Below are 19,447 nucleotides of genomic sequence, written 5' to 3'. Positions count from 1 at the left end.
TTTTCCCGCCCAAATTTGTGTGTCAATATTCCAAGTGCCGTTGCTTTTTTCCACTCAATTTCCATTCCCCCCTACTCACCCCTTCTTCCTTCCAATATGTTTCTTATTTGTGGCGATTTTTGCTGTTTTTCTCTCCTTCCGTTGCAACATTTACTTGGCATAATTTAATTAGACTTGAGGTAGGTTCACACACAGCGCCGCACTCACACTCGGAGAAAATATGTTTGGCTTTTGTTTTGCTTCTGCTCTGCGGCTTTTCCTTTGTTTTATCGCTATTTTTGCACTGTTTTTTTTTCGCCGCCACAAAGTTCACAAGTTCAATCAACTTGACAAAACTGAAATTGGAGTTGCCGCCCCGGGGAGCGAGCGAGAGGGCACGAGCGGCGGTGACAAAGAGCTTAAATTACACACACGCACACCAAGATCGCTGGCAGGCGAAGGAAATCGGTGGAGGAGGGGGCAAGAGAAGCGGTACAAAAGAAGCGCTGCAGTGGAAGGGCTGAGGAGGCGCAAAAATAGAGGGCAGAAGCGCTCTTGGAAGAATTTGGAATTCTAAACAAATGGAAGCAAATGGAACGCAAAGGGAACGGCGAAAAAAGCTAGGAGCGGGAATAGGTGTAAGAAATGCATGAAAAAATAGAAAACATTTTGGTAATAAATAAATAAAATTAAAATAATAAAAATATTATAAATATGTTATATTTCATTCCAGTTACCTAAGTTGGAAGTTGATGAAAGGTAATTTATTTTACTTTTTATGGAATATATTATCTTACATTTACCTACATATATACATATTAAATTTAAAATAGAAATGAATTCAAAAATAGAAAACAAGAACTTAATAAATTTTAAGAAAATTATATATTTTTTCTAGTTAGGAGTTAAAATCTTATGAAAAACATTTATTTTTATTTTTTAATTGGATATAAAATTATACATATAATGCTCCATAACTATTTTACTAATAGAAACTTTTTAAAAAATGTATATATTTTTGTGCTTGTAAATGGTTTATTTTTTAATATAAACATAAAATACATAATTTAGTTATTACATTTTTTAATTACTAATTTTAGAAATTGTAACTTTTTGTTTTAAAGTAAAAAATATAGTCTTTTTTATTATTTACTTTTAATGATAAACAATTTAAAAAAAGACAAATTATTAGATTTTTTGATTACTAATTTTAGAAATTTCAGCTTTTTGTTTTAAGTTAGAAAACATAGTACTTTTTTCTAGTTACTAATATAGTAAACAATTTGAAAAAAGAAAAAACACACTAAGTTAATTAGGTTATCAAGTTCTTTTTTTTACTAATTTTAGAATATAACTTCTTCGTTTTTAAATATAAAACGTAGAACTTTTTTGTAAAAATATTGTAATACTTACAATTTCCTCCTCCCTTCTCCCGTTTCTGGTAAATAATCTCCCCTCACTTAATTTCCCTTTAAATTTAAGCATTTGTTGCTCACTTTTAATATTTATCAGTTCTCGTTAATTGTTTATGTTTCCCATTCGCCAGTGATGCAATTCGCCGACATTCCCACTCAAAGCCGCTCGCGCCGCGCTCAATTTTTTGTAAACACCACTCGTAGAGTGGCGCTCTTTCTCTCGGTTTCCGCTGCTCGCTCTCTCTCCTCTCTCGCACTCAACCGGCATACAGAACCGGCAAGTTGAGGTGCCCGGCACCGTGGGAGCGAGCGAGACGGCGCCGGCGAGAGAGCGGGCCGGTAAATGGCGTTTTTCTCTCCCTCGCAAAGAACATCAAGGGAACAACAGGGGAAACGTGATGAAATAGCCAAATGTCATCGAAGAACCTTGTAGAACTTACGGGTATTACGTTGCAAAATGCAATAAATTCGGCAAACAAAAGCTTTTGTTCTCGCCTTCCAAGGGGAAACCACTCAAGAGGCGCGCGCTCTCGCTCGCCCGGCGAGCGGCGGTGAGAGCGGCCGCGGCCGCGGCGAGAGCCTCTCTCTCGCGGGCTGGGAAAAATTTTATTTAAGACCGGCGACCAGCGAAAACTCACTAACTTGCTATTTGTGTGGCGTCGCGTGCTCATCGCGACCTCAGTTCTCTCTTCGCTTTGTGGAATTGGATTTTTGGCTGTTTTCCGCCCGACACAAGAAAAACCCAATCACCGTAGACTACACCGACTACACTGTCCCAAATAGTTGGCCCAGCGAGCAACGCGTTACTAAACCACTTAACTACACTGCAATACACTAGAAAAAAAAACCACACACACACCCACAACGACGACGAGAAAATGTCACATCAAAGTTATAATAGTGCTAAAACCAGAGATCCCTAAAATTAGAAGAAAAAAAAAGGGAAGAATACAAATAAACCGCGCAAAAACCGACCAACTCATCATTGGAAAGCAGAGAAAAGAAAAACTTGTGAAAAACTAGTAAAACAAAACTAAGAAGAAAAAAAACAGCCAGTGCAAATTAAACGGGAAGAATTTTTTTTGGTGTCCCTATTTTTTGGTGTTGTTTCTATCTCCTCCTCGATTTTCCCCCCCTTTGACGCAGAAAGTGCGCAACAACACTTGTGAGACGGCGGGAACGGGATACAACAAATAGCCACAGCCGAAAGCGACTGGAAAGCGGTGGAAAGCCGGACAAATTGGATTACAATCAATTGAGCAGAGACGGTGAGTGCGAAGATGAATGTGCGACTATTTACCGCAAATATGTCGACTGGGAAACCGCGCCAATTCCAAGAACTTCCAGAGAATTTCGGGGGCGAAGCAAAAAGCTGCCAGTTCTAACGGTGAAGACACACCATCGCAGGATCGGTGCTTAAACACACACACACACACGCGCAAAGCTAGCAAATAACTGAATCTGGGAATTTCCAGGAAGGAATAGTGTTGAATTCAGGGAAAAAATTGGAATGTTCCTAGAGGTTGGAAAATAGGTACATTTAAATACCGCAAAGTTCTAGATCATTTCCCCACTTGTGAAATTCGCCACATTAAATTCCACAAAGTTCTGTCATTTTTTAACTTGTGAAATTCTATTCAGTAAAGTGTTCTGGGTAAAAGTAGAAATATTTAGAAGTTCTGAAAATAAATAAAGTTATTAGTTACATTTTAAGTTTCAATTCTTCAAATAATCTCTTAAATTGTAGAATAAAAAAATATTACTTTCATCTGAGTTAAATAAAAAAGGAAAAACTCAAAAAGGAAAGGAAAAGAAAATTATAGGATCAAAAAATTTTGTGAATTAAAAAAGATAGATTTAAAAGTGTAAAACTATTTCCTATCTTTGAATGTTGTGTCTAAATTAAAATAGCTTCAAATATTAATAAACAAACTAAAAGTTCTCAAGTTAAAAAAATAAATAAAACCATAAATTGTATTTTTAGGTTTTTAATTTTTTGAACATCTGTAAAATATAATTTTAATAGTGAAAAGAATTTACAAAACGAAACCAACAATTTAAAAAATCAAATTGATTAACTTATGATTTTCAAAAAATAAAAGAGATCTCTAAAGATTATATTCCTTATAAACTGTACGGGTTCTCAAGCGATCTCGAGAAGCGCTTTAACCGTTAGTTTCTCTTCCTTCTCCTGCGAAATGCAACGGATTCTGCGAAGAGAGAATGAAAAGCGAAAGCTGTAACAGAGTAATACAGACGAAAGCTGGGAGATCAGCGCGTTTATCAGTTGAAGGTCATTTTTTCTTATAAATGGAATGGGAATAGGAATATAATTTTGTTATATAGTTTTTTTTTTTCCTTCGTTTTTACTGTTGTCAAGAGCGCAGATTCGCGAATTTGAACGCAAATGGTTGATAGTACACACAGGGCTATGGGATCTATTCAGTTCTGATAACCCTCGACGTCGCCTGACGTCATTAGGGAAGGAAACTGAATTTAATTAAATGTATTTTTGTTGATAAGTTTTGAAAACTAATCAAATAGTACGACCTTTCCCAGAGATCTAAAAGGAAACCAAGAAGAATAGTTGTTCCAAAATTATAGGGATCTATAATATACACAATTTTTTATGGCTTTCCCTCCTACAACGCATTTTCCGCTTACCTTTACTTTCCAGGCAGCCGTCAGCACTCAGGAACTATATTATATATATATTGAAGAAACAAAAAACCGACTCGGCACAATGTCTCTACCGATCTTCGAATTCCGCGCCGACGACTTCACCAGCGAAGACAACGACCTGTGGCACCTCTTCGACAACGATGTGCCCCCCATGTACGACATGGACACCCAGGCGGGCGGGCCCACGATCCACGGCGATTTGGAGAAGCTCGGCAACGAGGACATGATCTTCTCCGGCTACGACACGGAGGAGGACATGAAGCCGGAGATCCGCAACGGCGACTGCATGTGGTCCTCGATGGCCAACTGCATTAGCAGCGGCAACATGATGGTCAACGGATCCGGTTCCGGATCCGGCACCGGCAGCAACAGTGCCGCCTCCTCGTACAGTGAAAGCAGCGCCATCGCCCTGGCCGTGGTTTCCGGCTCCACAAATCCCTACAGCAGCATATATCAGCGATCGCAAACGACGGACAGCAGCAGCAGCAGCCAGTCGAATCCACAGCAGCCGATGGCCATCAAGAAGGAGCCCATGGATCAGCAGGACTATATGGCCAGCCAGAAGCGCCGGCGTTTGAGTGGCGGCGATAAGAAGTCCCAGCAGCAGCAGCAGCACATCCAGGATGAGGACATGTTGATACCGCCAGGCGGCAGTCTGCTGCGCAAGCGGAACAACATTGGCACCAACAGCAGCCAGGCGTTGGGCGACAGCATGAAATACCTGAGGCCCGACACCCCGCACAGTCTCACCGACGAGGTGGCCGCCCCAGAGTTCAGGCACAACGTCGACCTGCGTGCCTGTGTGATAGGCAGCAATAACATTTCACTGACCATCGACGATGGCGATGACAGCTACATCCAGCAGATAAGCAGGGATCTGCAGAATGTCGGCAAGGACAAGCTCTCGATACAGTTCCCCACACCGGCGCTGATCGATGTCCTCGATTTGGTTAGCCATATGACAACAAACAGCAGCAGCGGCAGCAGCAGCAGCAACAGCAACAACAGCAACAACAGCAACAACAATCCACAGCAGACAAACCAACAGATTGACGAGCAACAGCAGGCCATCGATATAGCCACTGGCTGCAGTACAGTGGGCTCTCCGCCGTCGACCGGCTCCGATTCCGACTCGGATGATGGCGAGTCGCACAACTTTGGACTGCGGCATCATCGCAGCAGCCTGAGCAGTGCGACAAACGCGGCCAACAAGACCAGCAGCAGCAGCAGCAGCAGCAACGGCATGTTGCACATGATGCACATCAGCGATCACAGCTATACACGCTGCAACGATATGGTGGACGATGGACCCAATCTCGAGACCCCCTCCGATTCCGGTGAGTCTGAATGCTTAGTTTTTGTAATATCCCTCAAGATAGTAGTTTTAATTTGACCTAGACCAAGGCACAGCTAAGAAAACCCCTTATAACCCAGCTGAACCCAAGGCTAGGGGGTTGAATTTTGGTATACGAATAGTTTTTGGCATTAGTTTGGCAAATATGTTTGAGTTTTCCGATAAAGCTAAAGAAATTTTAAAAAATATAAAAATCGCCAGTCTCGAGACTCCCTCCGATTCCGGTGAGTCTGAATGCTTAGTTTTTGTAATATCCCTCAAGATAGTAGTTTTAAGTTGACTTAGACCAAGGCACAGCTGAGAAAAGCACTTAGACATTCGAAAACCCCTTATAACCCAGCTGAACCCAAGGCTAGGGTGTTGAATTTTGGTATACGAATAGTTTTTGGCATAAGTTTGGCAAATATGTTTGAGTGTTCCGATAAAGCTAAAGAAATTTTAAAAAATATAAAAATCGCTGTAGATTATATTTAGATAATGCTGTTGAAATTCGGTATGCGGCTAGATATTAGCACCTACCACAACTAACAAAGTCTTTTGTGGCACTTGTTTGCAGCTAAACTAATTATAGAAATAGGACACCTCATGGGGTGGCCGATTAATTTCCAAACGCCCCCCATTTTCGCCTTTGGGTGTTGCACATTCAACTAGTGTTCGCACTTCCGTTTCGTGTGGGTGTGCAAAATAACGCCCCAGCACACACACAAGTACGCTGTACACTGAAAGCAACCGGAAAATCGATCGGCGGAAAACGCCTACGTCAACAGCAAACGTAGTAAACTTGTTACGTTGCACACAAAAGTACACATAAATACAAAAAAAAAAAAAAAAAGAAACGCCCACGCGACGCCGGCGTCTGTCTGCGGTGGTTTTCCATTTTCCATTTTCCCCCCATTGATTTTTGTGCTTTTCGCTGCGATGTGTGCTATGTGCTTTGTGCTGTGTGTGCTCCTGCTTTGGGCTTTCCTTTATGATTTTCCCGCCCCCCCCCTACTTGCCACCCACAACGGGGAAAATGTTGGCGCGTGGCTTTCATGGCTCATTGTGTTTATTTGCTCCATGGCGTCATCCTCTCTCTTCCAAAAAACTTATCACCCCGGGGGATGATGGTGATGTTCTTGCGCAGAACTACGCCCAGAATAAAATAATACAAAAAAAAGCCACACATACTATATACACCTACGAGTGTATATAGGAATCTCTCTCTTTCGGGCCAACACCCCAAAATTTTCTTGGCTTTTCCTTTGCCGGGCTGCTGAGCGCGCTGTTGTTGTGCGAATTTTCAAGGATGTCTGGTCACTGGCCACGTGGCAGACATCCCCAAAATTTTCCTTCCTCCTTGGCGGTTTTTTTATACCCTGGGTGAAAAGAAAATAAAGGGTATTCCGGGCTTTACGGAACCAGCAAACAAACATATAAGGGTAAAATATAAAAAGGTAAAAATATTAAAAAAAAATTTCCTGAAAAATTTATCAAAATATTTAGTCTACCAACACCTTTTAAGCTCATTTTATAACATGTGCATTATTCGTTATCATTTTATTAGTTTTACCCGTAACATACCCTAAGCTAGGGTATGTTTTTCGTCGCTTTCCGCCCCATTTCGCCTTTTTGCGCCCGAGTTCAATGTCTCCTCGCTCTCTTTTTGGCGCGCAAATCGCTATCCATTGAGCAACCCTCGCAAGCTTACGTCACGTCAATCATCTTGATTTTTACTACGTCTTACGCTACAACTACGAGTGCAGCTACGAGTGCATTTTCGTACTACAATGGGCCATAAACAATTACTACTACTACTATTTCGTGGAGCTTTTTTGCAGCTCATTAAAAAAAAAATAGTAAATAAGTGTGGAAAAGTAAGAGAAAAACAAAATATTAGCTAACAAAATATGGAAATATTCGCAAAACATTGCAAACACAACAAGAATTTGCCGAAAAAGCCGAGCAATTGTGCTTTGCAAAAAGCAAAAGCAATGAAACTTGTTGTGACGGCGCTAGCCCCCTCTCGCTCGTGCGCCGCTCTCTCTCTCTTTCTCTCTCTTGCAATTTGCCGAGTGCAGTTAAACCAAGAAATTGCAGCAACAACGATATTTGCACGTTTGTTTTGGTTTTTGCGCTTTTGCTTTTGGGGTGTTGTCTGCTTTTGCTTTTGCTTTTGCAGTTTGTGTGCTTTTGTTACAGTTTGTGCTTTTTCATTCTTGTTGCCAAGCGCCCCACATATTTATTTATTTGCTTCTTTTCTTCCGCCGCGCGCAAAAAAAGAATACAACACGGTTTAGGAATAAAAAAAGTCGTAAAATAAAAAAGAAATATGGTCAAAATGCTTGGCATAAATTAAGGAAATAACGCCCACGTCTGGCCCCATTTATTTATTTTAATTATGCTGCCATGCCAAACCCGTGCAGATTTCCTAAGAAAGGCAGAAATTCCATTGATCATTTGATATGACTAGTATATTTTCATCAAATCTAGTATAAAATACCAGATCTAATGGATTTTTCGAGGCCTTCAGTTCGGAATAACTATTGTATCATAAGGGCATTACTTGTTCCAACACGTGTGACATCTTGGTGACGAAAGTCAACCACCCCCCCAATCACATCATAATTTTTCCACTGCTAATTTAGCAACTAAAAAACCTGACACAAGTGGTTCGAGATACGTTTCTTTTCTTTTCTTCTTTTTTGTTTTTGCGAACGTATTTCTCCTTGGAAATAGATATAGAAATAGCAGAAGAAATCAGGTGCGTGCCGCAGATTAGCAAATATTCATAGATACGCAGACTGGATGTGGGAGAGAGAGAGAGAGAGGGCGCTACCCGAAGACACGCACTTGTATCAATATCAATTCTTTTTTTCCTTTCCTTTCCTTCTTCGGTGGGGGGGATGGCTTTCTTTATCGCTATGCTGCAGTCTTCTAATTAGTATAAAAGCCCACGCGTGAGCGCGACAGAGATGGGGCGTGTCACGTGCGAGCGAGAGGGCCGGTTGGCAACAACGCACAAAATTCGGCAAACAGATAAGGCCTGCGGGTGCGTGAGCGGGACGCGAGATGCCACATGCCTATGCTGGCGCCTTTGTATATATACAAATACACAGTACGTATATACTACATACGTATTTGCTTTTTGGTAGTGCGTGTTGGTTTTTGGCATTTCGCACCTTGCGATTGTGCGTACGTTTCGGGCTTGGAGTGAAATGTTAATGAACTGAACCAAGGTCAGACATTCGCTGGAAAAAAGTGCGTGGCCAACGAAATGGGGGGGCGGCACGGCGCGGCACTGCGGCACTGCGGCAAGGGAAAAGACGAGAAACCAAATTTAACTTTTATGGCCAACACACCGAGTTGGCGAAAAAACGCAAAAACTATTGCCTTTTCGGGCCTCCTCTTTTCGCGGGGTTCACTCTCGATTTCCGCCAACTTTAATTTATGCGCTTAGCAAAAGTCGGCAATCGAAAGTAGGCAGGGGATAGAAGTAAACAATTGGGTTGGAAATCTTTCAAGATTGATGAATGTCAGTGAAACAACGGATTTCTAGCTGAATTTTCAAATAAATACTGAAATATACCAAATATGATTCCAAAACATACTAAGAAAATACCAAATTGTATACCAAATCATACTAAAATTACCTAATTTTATTTCAAAACATACTAAAAATATACCAAATCTTATTTGATTTATAAAGTTTGTTTACCTCTTTTAAAAAAATGTTTAAATGTTTTAAAAATGTACTCTTTAATGATATAAAATGACAAAAAAATTTAAAAATACTAAGTAATGATATCATACTTAAATAATAAAAATAGTAAGTTCCAGAATAGATCATAAAAAGAATGGGGAATGAGATGAGGGAAAGGAAGGGAGGCCTTTTGCAAGGGCCCCCCAAAAAGCGCTCTTGACAATGGGCCGTATGTTTTTTATTCCGGCTGGGTCTTGAGTTTTTTTTTTTTGCTCGTTTTTCGGCTTTGACTGTTGCTAGGCGCCTCTCGCCCCGTCCTTATCTATCCCCGCTGGTGCCGTCTCTCTCCGGCCTGCGAATTGCGTCGTAGTTGGCCCAATGTTGTTGCTTTATTCGCACACGTGTAGCAATAAATTGTTATGCTCAAGGTCGCAAAAGCGGCGACGTCGGCGTTATAAAAAATAAAAGAAGCAAAAAAAAAACGAAAAGCCCATAAAGAGCAGAGCTTTTTGTGCCCCCCTCTTGCGCGCTCTCACGCACTTGGCACAGCTTTATTTATTTATCTTTTTTTTTTTTTCTTCTTAACAAACGAGCCTCCCTTTCAGCGTTTATGAGAGATTTCCTGTATGTGCGTATGTACATCCAAATAGATGTATACGGATCTGTACATAAGTAAGATGCTCCACGCCCAAGAATGTTGCCAAAGCAGCGAAATGTTGCCAGACGCATTTTCATAATTTATGTGCCACAGCCACATTACTACATTGGGGATGGAGATGCCCCCGTACCACACATCTATGATCATCGTGTTTTATTGTGATGTGTCGCACTGCGACAATGTGCAACATTAGTCATTATTTGCGCACTTTCGGGAAGGGGTTTCCATCGGAAAAGGCTCAACTTGATGACTCACATCCTGCTTTTCCTCCGATGATGAAATTCCCACTGACTACGTCACTACAACAAAAAAAAAAGGAAAAGGAAAAGCCGAGAAAATCAAATAGGCGGGCGCAAAAAAAAAAATAGAGGAGGGAAAAGTGCAAGAAATGCGCGTGGGAAAATCTGTCAGTGCAGTGGAAACACTGTTTTTCCGCTTTTGTTGATAAAACAGCGGGCGAAAAATGAATAAGATTGGTTTTAATTTTAAATTTACATTCAAAAGATATTAGAATTTTAATAGTGATCAATATATTATAAAAGAAAAAATGTTGGGGAAAAAGAAAATATTTTCTAAAAGTTATGAGATTTTCTTTTGTTATTTTATTTTTAATGTAATGTAATGTTTACATTTGTATTTATTTTATATCCTTAACTTCTCTGACCCATTTGGCTGGCCAGCGGTGTGGCAGGCTGCGGTTGAGCGACATGTTGCCAGCAGATGTTGCTGTTGCGGCTGCAATTTCTGTTGCAGTCGCCGCTGCAGATGCAATTTCTGCCGCTGCTCTGCGTCTCTTAACCTTTGGCAAAAGTGCAACATGTGTTGCCGTTGCAGTTGCAATTTATTTGATTTTCATGCGAAATGCCAACGCAAAAAGATATAGTGTGTGTGGTGTGGGGGTGGTGAGGCGTGGGAAAACGGCGAGGAGCCATGCCCACGTGCATTTTGATATGTTTACGTTCTTGATTTTTCACGGCTTCCACGAAACTCGCCAATTCTCGGGAATCGTTAAAAATGTGTGCGATTCGTAAACAAATAGATAGAAAAGTGCAAGGCGCGAAAAAGCAAGAACGTATGGAGAAGAATTGCTCACACCCACCGACGATGATCTAAACAGTCGAATTCCTCTGCCGCCGAATGGAACTTTCTTCCAACTAATAATTCATTACATTGCAATTTATTCATTATAATTCATTCACGGAGATGTGTCATAAGAGTCGCACAGGCAGAGCAAAAAATAGAGAACAACAGCGCGTTTGTTATTAAACAAATTTGCAAAGATATAAATTTGAAATTGTTTAAAAATCAAATATTTAAATCCAAATTGATGAGTAAGTGGCCAGGCCACGTTCTATCCCCAATTGCTCTTAATTTATCCCACTGTATCGCACTCGCTGCCTTTTTCGCGCTCTGTAGCTCTTTTATTTTTATAGGCTTTTTCAAAAATTCTTGTCTGTATTACATCATTTTGCCAGTGTCTGTGCTTGTGCTTGTGCCTGTGCCTTTGCTTTTGCCTTTGCCATTTCAATTTCATTTGCCCAACCCAAAAGATACTGGGTATTTAACCCTCGCATCTGTACGATACTGTATCTGCAGCATCGTCGTTCTCATCTGCTGCATTTCTGCTCTGCCCCTTTGTATTGATGATGCACTTGTCCCCTTTTTTACTTTTATATTTTTTATACTCGTCTCTTTTGGGGTCCACCCTTTGGGCTGTCTGTCCGCATCATCTCACCTAACCCCCGGTGCCTATGCTAAATTTATAGGGCAAAAGGCGTCTCTGGGCTTATCACACACGTTTCTCCCATACGTATGCAGGGGCAGGAAAACCCAGCCCACCGCCACCTCCCCCTCCTTCCTGCACCAAAGTTGCGCAACATGTGGCGGCTTGTGTGCATTTTATTTGCAATTATAATCGCCGGCAGCTTCCTCTCTGGTATTTTTGATACCCTACAGCAGCGGGGTAACGACTATATTTCTTGGCGAAACTTTCTCCTAAGCTTTGTTTTTCCCGCAAATCTTTGTATCCCAAGTTTCAGCGTGATATTGCTATACCATATGATCCCTAGAAAATGATATGAGAGCGGATAACTTTTAGGTTCTTTGAGATACTTGAACCGAATTCGGTATACAGCTGGCTGAGACTGAAATACACAACTCGACCAAGTTTCGCAACAATACCAAAAAGGGTATCCACCAGTCTGTAGGCCATCCTTCAGCCCGCTTCTCGGCTTTTTGCTTTATTATTACGATTTGATCTTGGCTTCGCGCTCGCTTAGCAACAAAAGTTGCTGCTGCCGTCTCGAATAAATAATAAAGAAAAAAAAATAAAAGTTGCTTTGTTTGGTTTGTCTGCTTCTGCTACGCGGTTTCTTGTATTTTAATGCATCAAACGAGTTTGTCTGGTTTTTCGAATCCGTCGGGAGAGCGGCGCGATATGCGGCGCATGGGATGTATGAGGCATATGGGTATAGAGGAGGCAGCATCCGATTTGCGCGGAATAACCGTTAGTAAAACTATGCTAAAAAGCTCCCCCCCCGGGCACAACCCTAGTTTTTATTTTTATTATTATACGCGAGGCGAGTATCTCTGTATCTCTGTACCTCTGTATCTTTGTATCTTTGTATCTTTGTATCTTTGTATCTCCGAACTGCATGCACTTTTGCCGGGGCTGCAGATGCAGTTTGTTGATAATCAGTGAGGGAGAAAACGAGGGAAGAATGCAATTTTGCTCTGTTGATTTTTTTTCTTTTATTTCTGCATTATTTTATCATTCATTCATTGTCTCTGGCGAAATGCGGTGGGGTGGGTCTCCGTCTGGAAATTCCCCTTTCGATATTGAAATGAAGCTGTTCGCTGGAAATCTCGCCTGACAGTTGTTCCTGTGATTTTTTGCATTTATTGATTTTTTAGACTAAGTTTTTTGAGCTAGAGTCATACTCTACTAGAATTTCAAAGTGCATTTTTCCCACGAATGTTTATTCTATCTTTGCCATAGATTCGTTTGTACATAGATTTGTATTTTTGTTAAAGGAATTTCCCCATTCTTGTGGCATTCCTCAGAGTTTACTGTCCTGCCTGAAGCTTCTACCTCATCAGCTTGCCCCCTGCCAAAGAACCTTTTTTTTTATTACGAAAAATGGCCGTCGAGGAGGCTGCATTCCAAGATTTTGTCGAGGGGGGGAAGATCTTGGTGGTCTGTTGCTTGTCTAGCCAAAGTGGAATGATGACGTTGGCAAAAGCGGGGGAAATAAAAACAGGAGAACCAAGAACTGGCTTCTGGCTGGGTTTATCTCTCGATTCTCCTGAAAGAATCTGACTCATGCCCACTCAGGCGGTTCTTCGGCAGGTTTCGATTTCGTTGCGGTTTCCAGTTGGGGATTTATTCAATGTTTATTTTCGCCAGTCTCCCATGCACTTGATCTTGCAACTCGCAACTTGTTGCACTTGTCAGCAGTCCCAGACCACCTGCCCCCACCCACCCTCTGCACTCCCTCGGCGCTCTTCAATTCCCTATTTACCTTGTTGTCAAGCGCAAAGTTTGCTTTTTTCCTGCTTTTTTTTTTTTTGCTGTGCTTGCCTGCTGCTTGCACAGTTGCCTGTTGTGTTGGGCAGAAAATAAGAGAAATTGTTTAAACAGTTGATTTGTGTTCGAAATGTATAAATACCGAAATGTTGCCTGGCAATCGAAGGCTGCATTTTATGAAAAATAAATCATCAGAAGCAAGAAAATGACGAATTCCAAGCCATTATCCTCATGCAACACTCGGTATCTACTGCTCCAAAGCCCCTCAAATGTTTTGCTTTTCTATTTTGCATTCGTTGCCCCTTAGCACAAGTTAATGACCCCTTGGCTAGAATTATGACTTAGGTGTGGGCGTGGAAAAGCAAAACAAAGCCAAAGCGGATTAGTGTGTCAACGTTTTGGGGTATAGTTTCGTTTCCTTGCCACAGCTACGTGGTATCAGACTTCAGGAAGCAATAGATTTGCACGGATTTCAATTTCAAGTGGCGTCGCGACAGGCAGACGACGCCCCTTTGTGTTGACGTCATTGGTCTGTCTCCGCCTTTTTGTGTTTGGCCCTCTTTTATTTTTATTTTCATTTACTTTTTCTTTTTTGCCTGCTGCCCTTTCCTTGGCCCCACATCCCACGTAATTCCGCCTGGCAACAGGGAAAACCGGAGATACACAGGGATGGCCAGAGATATATGGACTGGGGCATGGGGCATGGGACTGGGACGGGGGCTGTGCTGGGGGGCAGCTTTCGCAGCACTAGACTCTTCCGTTGCGCTAATTTAGCGCTTCCGTTGCGACCATTGAACCAAGGCGAAGACCCAAAGAAGTTGCACCACAGTGCGTTGCATAGTGATAAGGGGGGGATATGTTAAATATAAGATGTGGGATCTATAAGGAAACGCCCTTGCTAACCAGAATTCTCCCCCCTTCACTCCTTTTTGCAGACGAGGAAATCGATGTGGTGTCGTACACGGACAAGAAGCTGCCCACGAACCCCTCGTGCCACGTGATGGGCGCCCTGCAGACCAAGATGGCCCACAAGATCTCCATCGATCACATGAAGCAGAAGACGCGCTACAACAACTTCAATCTGCCGTACACGCCGGCCAGCAGCAGTCCGGTGAAGTCGGTGGCCAACTCGCGCTATCCCTCGCCCTCGAGCACGCCCTACCAGAGCTGCTCCTCCGCCTCGCCGTCCTACTCGCCCCTGTCCGTGGACTCGAGCAGCTCCAGCTCCAGTTCGCAGTCGAGCTTCACCACCAGCTCCAACAAGCGCAAGCGCACCTGCCTGAAGGCCCCCGGCGGCGTCTTCACCTCCAGCGGCAGCGCCGGCGGCAGCGTGGTCATGCCGAACGGCATCATGATGGGCAAGAAGTGTCGCGGCAAGAAGGTGGTGGTCAGTCCGTCGGCCACGTCGTCGGGCAGCATATCCCCGCTGTCGGCTGGCTCCAAGGACATGGACCCCATGGACCGGGCCTGGCAGCGACGCACTGGCGGCACCACCACTGGCCTGTCCTCCGGCACCGGCTCGGGCAGCAGTGTGCTCCGGAAGGACTTTGTCCTCGGACTGGACGAGGCCGATACGATCGAGAAGCGTAATCAGCACAACGACATGGAGCGACAGCGTCGCATCGGGCTGAAGAACCTGTTCGAGGCCCTCAAGAAGCAGATACCCACCATCAGGGACAAGGAGCGGGCGCCCAAGGTGAACATACTGCGCGAGGCGGCCAAGCTGTGCACCCAGCTGACCCAGGAGGAGCAGGAGCTGAGCATGCAGCGCCAGGTGCTGAGCATGAAGCTCAAGCAGCAGCAGGAGATCCTGGCCCGCTACAGGATGGTCAAGTCCGAACCGCACTCGGTCAGTGGATAGTCTTGTCACCTGCTATCTGCCTAAGGCGGCGGCGGCGGCGGCGGCGTAGAGCTAGGAGCCCCACCCACTCCATACACATGTACACCTGCTGTATGGCATCCTATTTTTTGCGATTCTTCGCCTCTTTCTTGACCTTAAGCCTATGAATGATTCTTTTTTTTTTGACCGTGGAGAACTTCAATATCAGTTGGTAGGTTATTTTTAACGATTTGCTTGCTTCATCTTAGTGTTTTTTTCCCCCCTCGTACCTTTCGACAGGGGTAGTGTACAAGTGATTTAACAAATTTGATTTCTTTAATGTGATATATATATGATTTTCTTTCCGCACGTCTTGATTTGGCATATGGAAATGAACGAAAACGGTTTTTTTTTGGAATCAAGTTGAAGTGTTCTTTTTTTATTCGCTGCATATGTTGCTAGGACTAGGCTTAGCTAACGTTTAGGGGTCTGTATATAGCGTATATGATATAGGTTATTTCGATAGACATACGATAGTTATTTTTTTGAATTAGCTACTTAACCATGAAGTAAACAAAAAGGAAAACAAGATTTAAGCAAAGAAAGTTACAAAAGGAAAAACCAACAAAAATAAGGACAAGGAACCAAACAATGAAAAGTGAAAGTAATAGTGAAGAAAGCAGAAGAGGACGGACAGGGAGAGGGAGAGGAAGAGAGGAGAAACACAACACAAAGGGAAACACAAGAACGGAAACGGAAACGGAAAACAGACAAAAGTTACAACGAAGAGCCACAAAGAGGAGATAGAAGAGCACACAAAATCGGAAGTGAGAACGATGAGATATATTTAGGTATGTTAGTATAGCTAAAAGTAGAACTTTTGGTTGGTATATCACACCCCCACCCCCACCCACACCCCAAGAAAAAACCATCTAAATGGGTTCCAAACTTCTTGACGAAGCAATGCGGAACCCCGACTTCTAACTTTGGTTCACTAGTGTTTACCTAGAACTTACCCCAGAAACTATGGATGTATCTTTTTTACACGCGCCTTTGGGTTCTGCTGTGTATCTTTTAGGACGCATCCTTGGAGCAGAAAAGAAACCTCAATGCTTTTGCTTAGACCCTCAGAGATATCCTCCCGCTATTAACCATATATGTATAGAATCCTATATATATATATATACACACACACGCATGTATATGCTAGACGACGCGAAGATGAAAAAGAAAACGCTTTTTATATACACCCGAAAAACAAAAACAACAAAAACCCTGAACTCTACTGCCTATATTGAGAAAATACATTTTATTTGCTATGAAGATTCAAATATGAATGTAGTTATATTCGTGTGCATATATGGGAACCTTTTTACAATCATATTATCTTTACTATTATTATTCTTTTTTTTTTTTTGCTACACCTAGGTATACATATAAACACACATATATATATATATATTTTTTAACTGATAACTATGCATATGAAATGCGCAAAACTTAACGAAAACAAAGCGGAATTAAGGAAACTTTAAACTATTTAATAGTGCTAAACCTAAACGAAAACCTCTCGAGAATAGCCGATAGGTAGATAGGAGAGGGGGAGAGTGGAGAGTGGAGAAATTGGCTGCAAAGTTTGTGATTGGAGTTACGAGAGACCCAGAGCGATATATACACCCATGCGACCCAAGACCCAAGAGAAAACTCAAACTTTTGTGAGCTGTTTAACTGTCGATTTTTTGCTAATAAGTTATAGCCTCTCGGCGATATGTTATATATGATTAACGATTATACCGATTGTTTACACGCATCTAAATATCAACTACTAAATAACTACTACTAAACTAAAGGACATGGAGCTAATGCTAATGAAGTGAATAAGCGCATGAGAGAGTATGTGTAGGGAAGCACGAACGCGATTCTAAGGAAATGTCAACTGTTATTTAGGTTTAGACACACACACAAACACACGAAAAAAACACACATGATATGTATATGTATGGATATTCGATATATAGATATATTTGATGACCAGAAATTGAACGAGATCGCGGGGGAGGTTATATAGTGTAGGCATACACACCCATATACATGTAGGCAGTAAATTTCTATATAGTGTAGGGCGACGTTTCAACGACATTTTTTTTATGTGAGTTCTAGGCTAATGGCTAATACCTACTATACCTATACCTATACCCAAAAATATATAAATATATATACATATATATATATTCTTATAATTTTTTTTTGTTTACCACTAGCTTTACGTTCGAACCCATGAAATATTTTGTATCTTTTACTTTTTCTTTATTACGCCGCCGCAAAAACTTCTTGAAAAGCAAACTTAACTCTTTCTTTATTGAATACTTCAATTACACTAAAAACAAAACTTGTTAAATGGAAAAAGAAACTACATATACGTGGACAAACAATTAAAGAGTATATTTTTTGTATTGTTTCGACCAAAAAAAACAAAAACCAATGTGTACACACTGTAAATAGCAATCTCGTTAAATAATAGTTACACACGCCTACAAAATAGCGAACCCAAAACCCAAGAGATGGAATTATTTTTATAGAAAACACAAAACCCGGAGAGAAAACACAAAGCAATAGACTTAAGCGAATTGTACAACGCGAAACGAAAACAAAACTTCAATAAACCAACAAACACACAGTACACACAGTACACACACACACACTCACACACTCACACCTATATATATACACACACAATACACACACGAATGCACCTATTTTCCTATAGTACATACAAGAAATAGTTTAAACAATTAAAAGCCTTGTTTTCTTTCTGTAATTTCAACAAACAAAAACAAGAACCGTACAAATTTACGATACAATAAACTAAAAACCTAAAACCTAAAAACAAATGACAAGAAACAAAAATACGAAAAGCAAACCTTTTCTTGGTTTAGTCCTTTAATTAATTTATTAACGAAACAACAAATTCAAGTGAAAGAGCATTTTTAAACATAATTTTTTTTATTACAAAAATATATATATATATTATTAAACTATGACCAAAACCAAAATCCTCGCAAACAAAACAAAACAAAAAAAACATTAAACTTTTTTTTCTTATAAAATACGTTTATAATTAAAAAGAAAAGTTTTTAAGTTTAAATATATTTTTATGATTATGAAATTTTTTTATATTATACACACACACAAACTACTATTTGAATTAGTTGTTAAACATTTATTATTAAACAAAAAGAAAATGATTTGAAGAGAAAAAAAAACAACAAATGTAAAAACTTGTGACAAAAAAAATGCGAAAAACTCATTGAAATGAAAGCATAAAAAAAACTGTTAACACACTGAACGAAAAACATGAAACTATAGACGAACATGATTGAATTATTACATGTATATTAAAGCCTTTTTTTTCATACCCCTATGACTATATATATATATCTTTGAAAAGCATATTTTTGATTTGATGACAAAAGAAGTTATGAAAATTCTGTTCACTTTGGTTATTGCTTATTATGTATGTGTAAAAATCGCAAAATAATATTGATTTAACTGGCGAATCAAGCTAAACACCTATATTAATAAACTATCTAATAATTTTTAACTCGTTATGTAGTTACCTATTAATGAAAAACAAATTGAAAGCGAAAAAAAATGAGAAAAGTAAACACAATAAATTACATTTTATGTACCTTTTACATATATAAACAATATATATATTACACGCAACACACACACACACACACTTATATATATACACACACTACTATATATAGAAACAAACCGTTTAAATATTTTTTTTCAAAATTTATGATAATGGAATTATACAATAAAAATATTTCAACATACCAAGAAAGAAATTAATTTTGATTTTGTTTTTATTTCTATTTCTCTTCCTCTGTTGTTTTTGATTGGTTTTTAAACAATGTTGAAGCTTTCCAGATCCTCCCAATGGGAACAAGGTTTTTCCGCTTCAGACTTATTTTGGTTTTCGTTTTTGGAAAATGTGCAACTTTGTTGCAGTTTTGTAGATGGATGTTTCGCATTTTATTTGGCAGACCATGTCTACATGGAAAAACGTTTATGGAAGTTACTAAATTAAACTAACAATGGATCCACAAAAGAAGTATTTAAGCATAAAGGTCCTTAAAAAATATTTTGAAATATATAACAATATTTTGAAAAACATAAAAAACATTTTAAAATATATAAATTTTTTTTTAATCTTTAAAAAATACTTTGAAAGTTGTTTGAAATATTTAAAAAGTGTTTTAAAACATATAAGAAAGTTTTGAAATGTTTAAAAAATATTTTGAAATGCAAAGTATTTTGAAA

At 40.3% G+C, this 19,447-nt stretch overlaps 1 protein-coding gene across 2 annotated transcripts; it reads left to right on the top strand.

The window, feature by feature from the left end:
* The first annotated feature begins 2,041 nt into the window (after positions 1–2,041).
* On the top strand, positions 2,042–18,976 carry LOC108025735 (myc protein). Of its 2 annotated transcripts, none has more exons than XM_050885281.1 (3): positions 2,042–2,662; positions 4,076–5,413; positions 14,232–18,976. In XM_050885281.1, exons 2-3 carry the CDS (start codon positions 4,138–4,140, stop codon positions 15,155–15,157), a joined length of 2,202 nt encoding a protein of 733 aa, XP_050741238.1. In that variant the 5' UTR covers positions 2,042–2,662; positions 4,076–4,137; the 3' UTR covers positions 15,158–18,976. The 2 variants fall into 2 exon arrangements, with proteins under 2 accessions (XP_050741238.1, XP_016951812.1); XM_017096323.3 differs by having other exon boundaries at positions 4,072–5,413.
* The last annotated feature ends 471 nt before the right edge of the window (positions 18,977–19,447 follow it).

This window comes from Drosophila biarmipes, chromosome X (genome assembly GCF_025231255.1).
Source record: "Drosophila biarmipes strain raj3 chromosome X, RU_DBia_V1.1, whole genome shotgun sequence".
Classification (NCBI taxonomy): domain Eukaryota; kingdom Metazoa; phylum Arthropoda; class Insecta; order Diptera; family Drosophilidae; genus Drosophila; species Drosophila biarmipes.
Note: the sequence above shows the minus strand (reverse complement) of the source record. Positions and strands in the feature narration are given on the sequence as shown.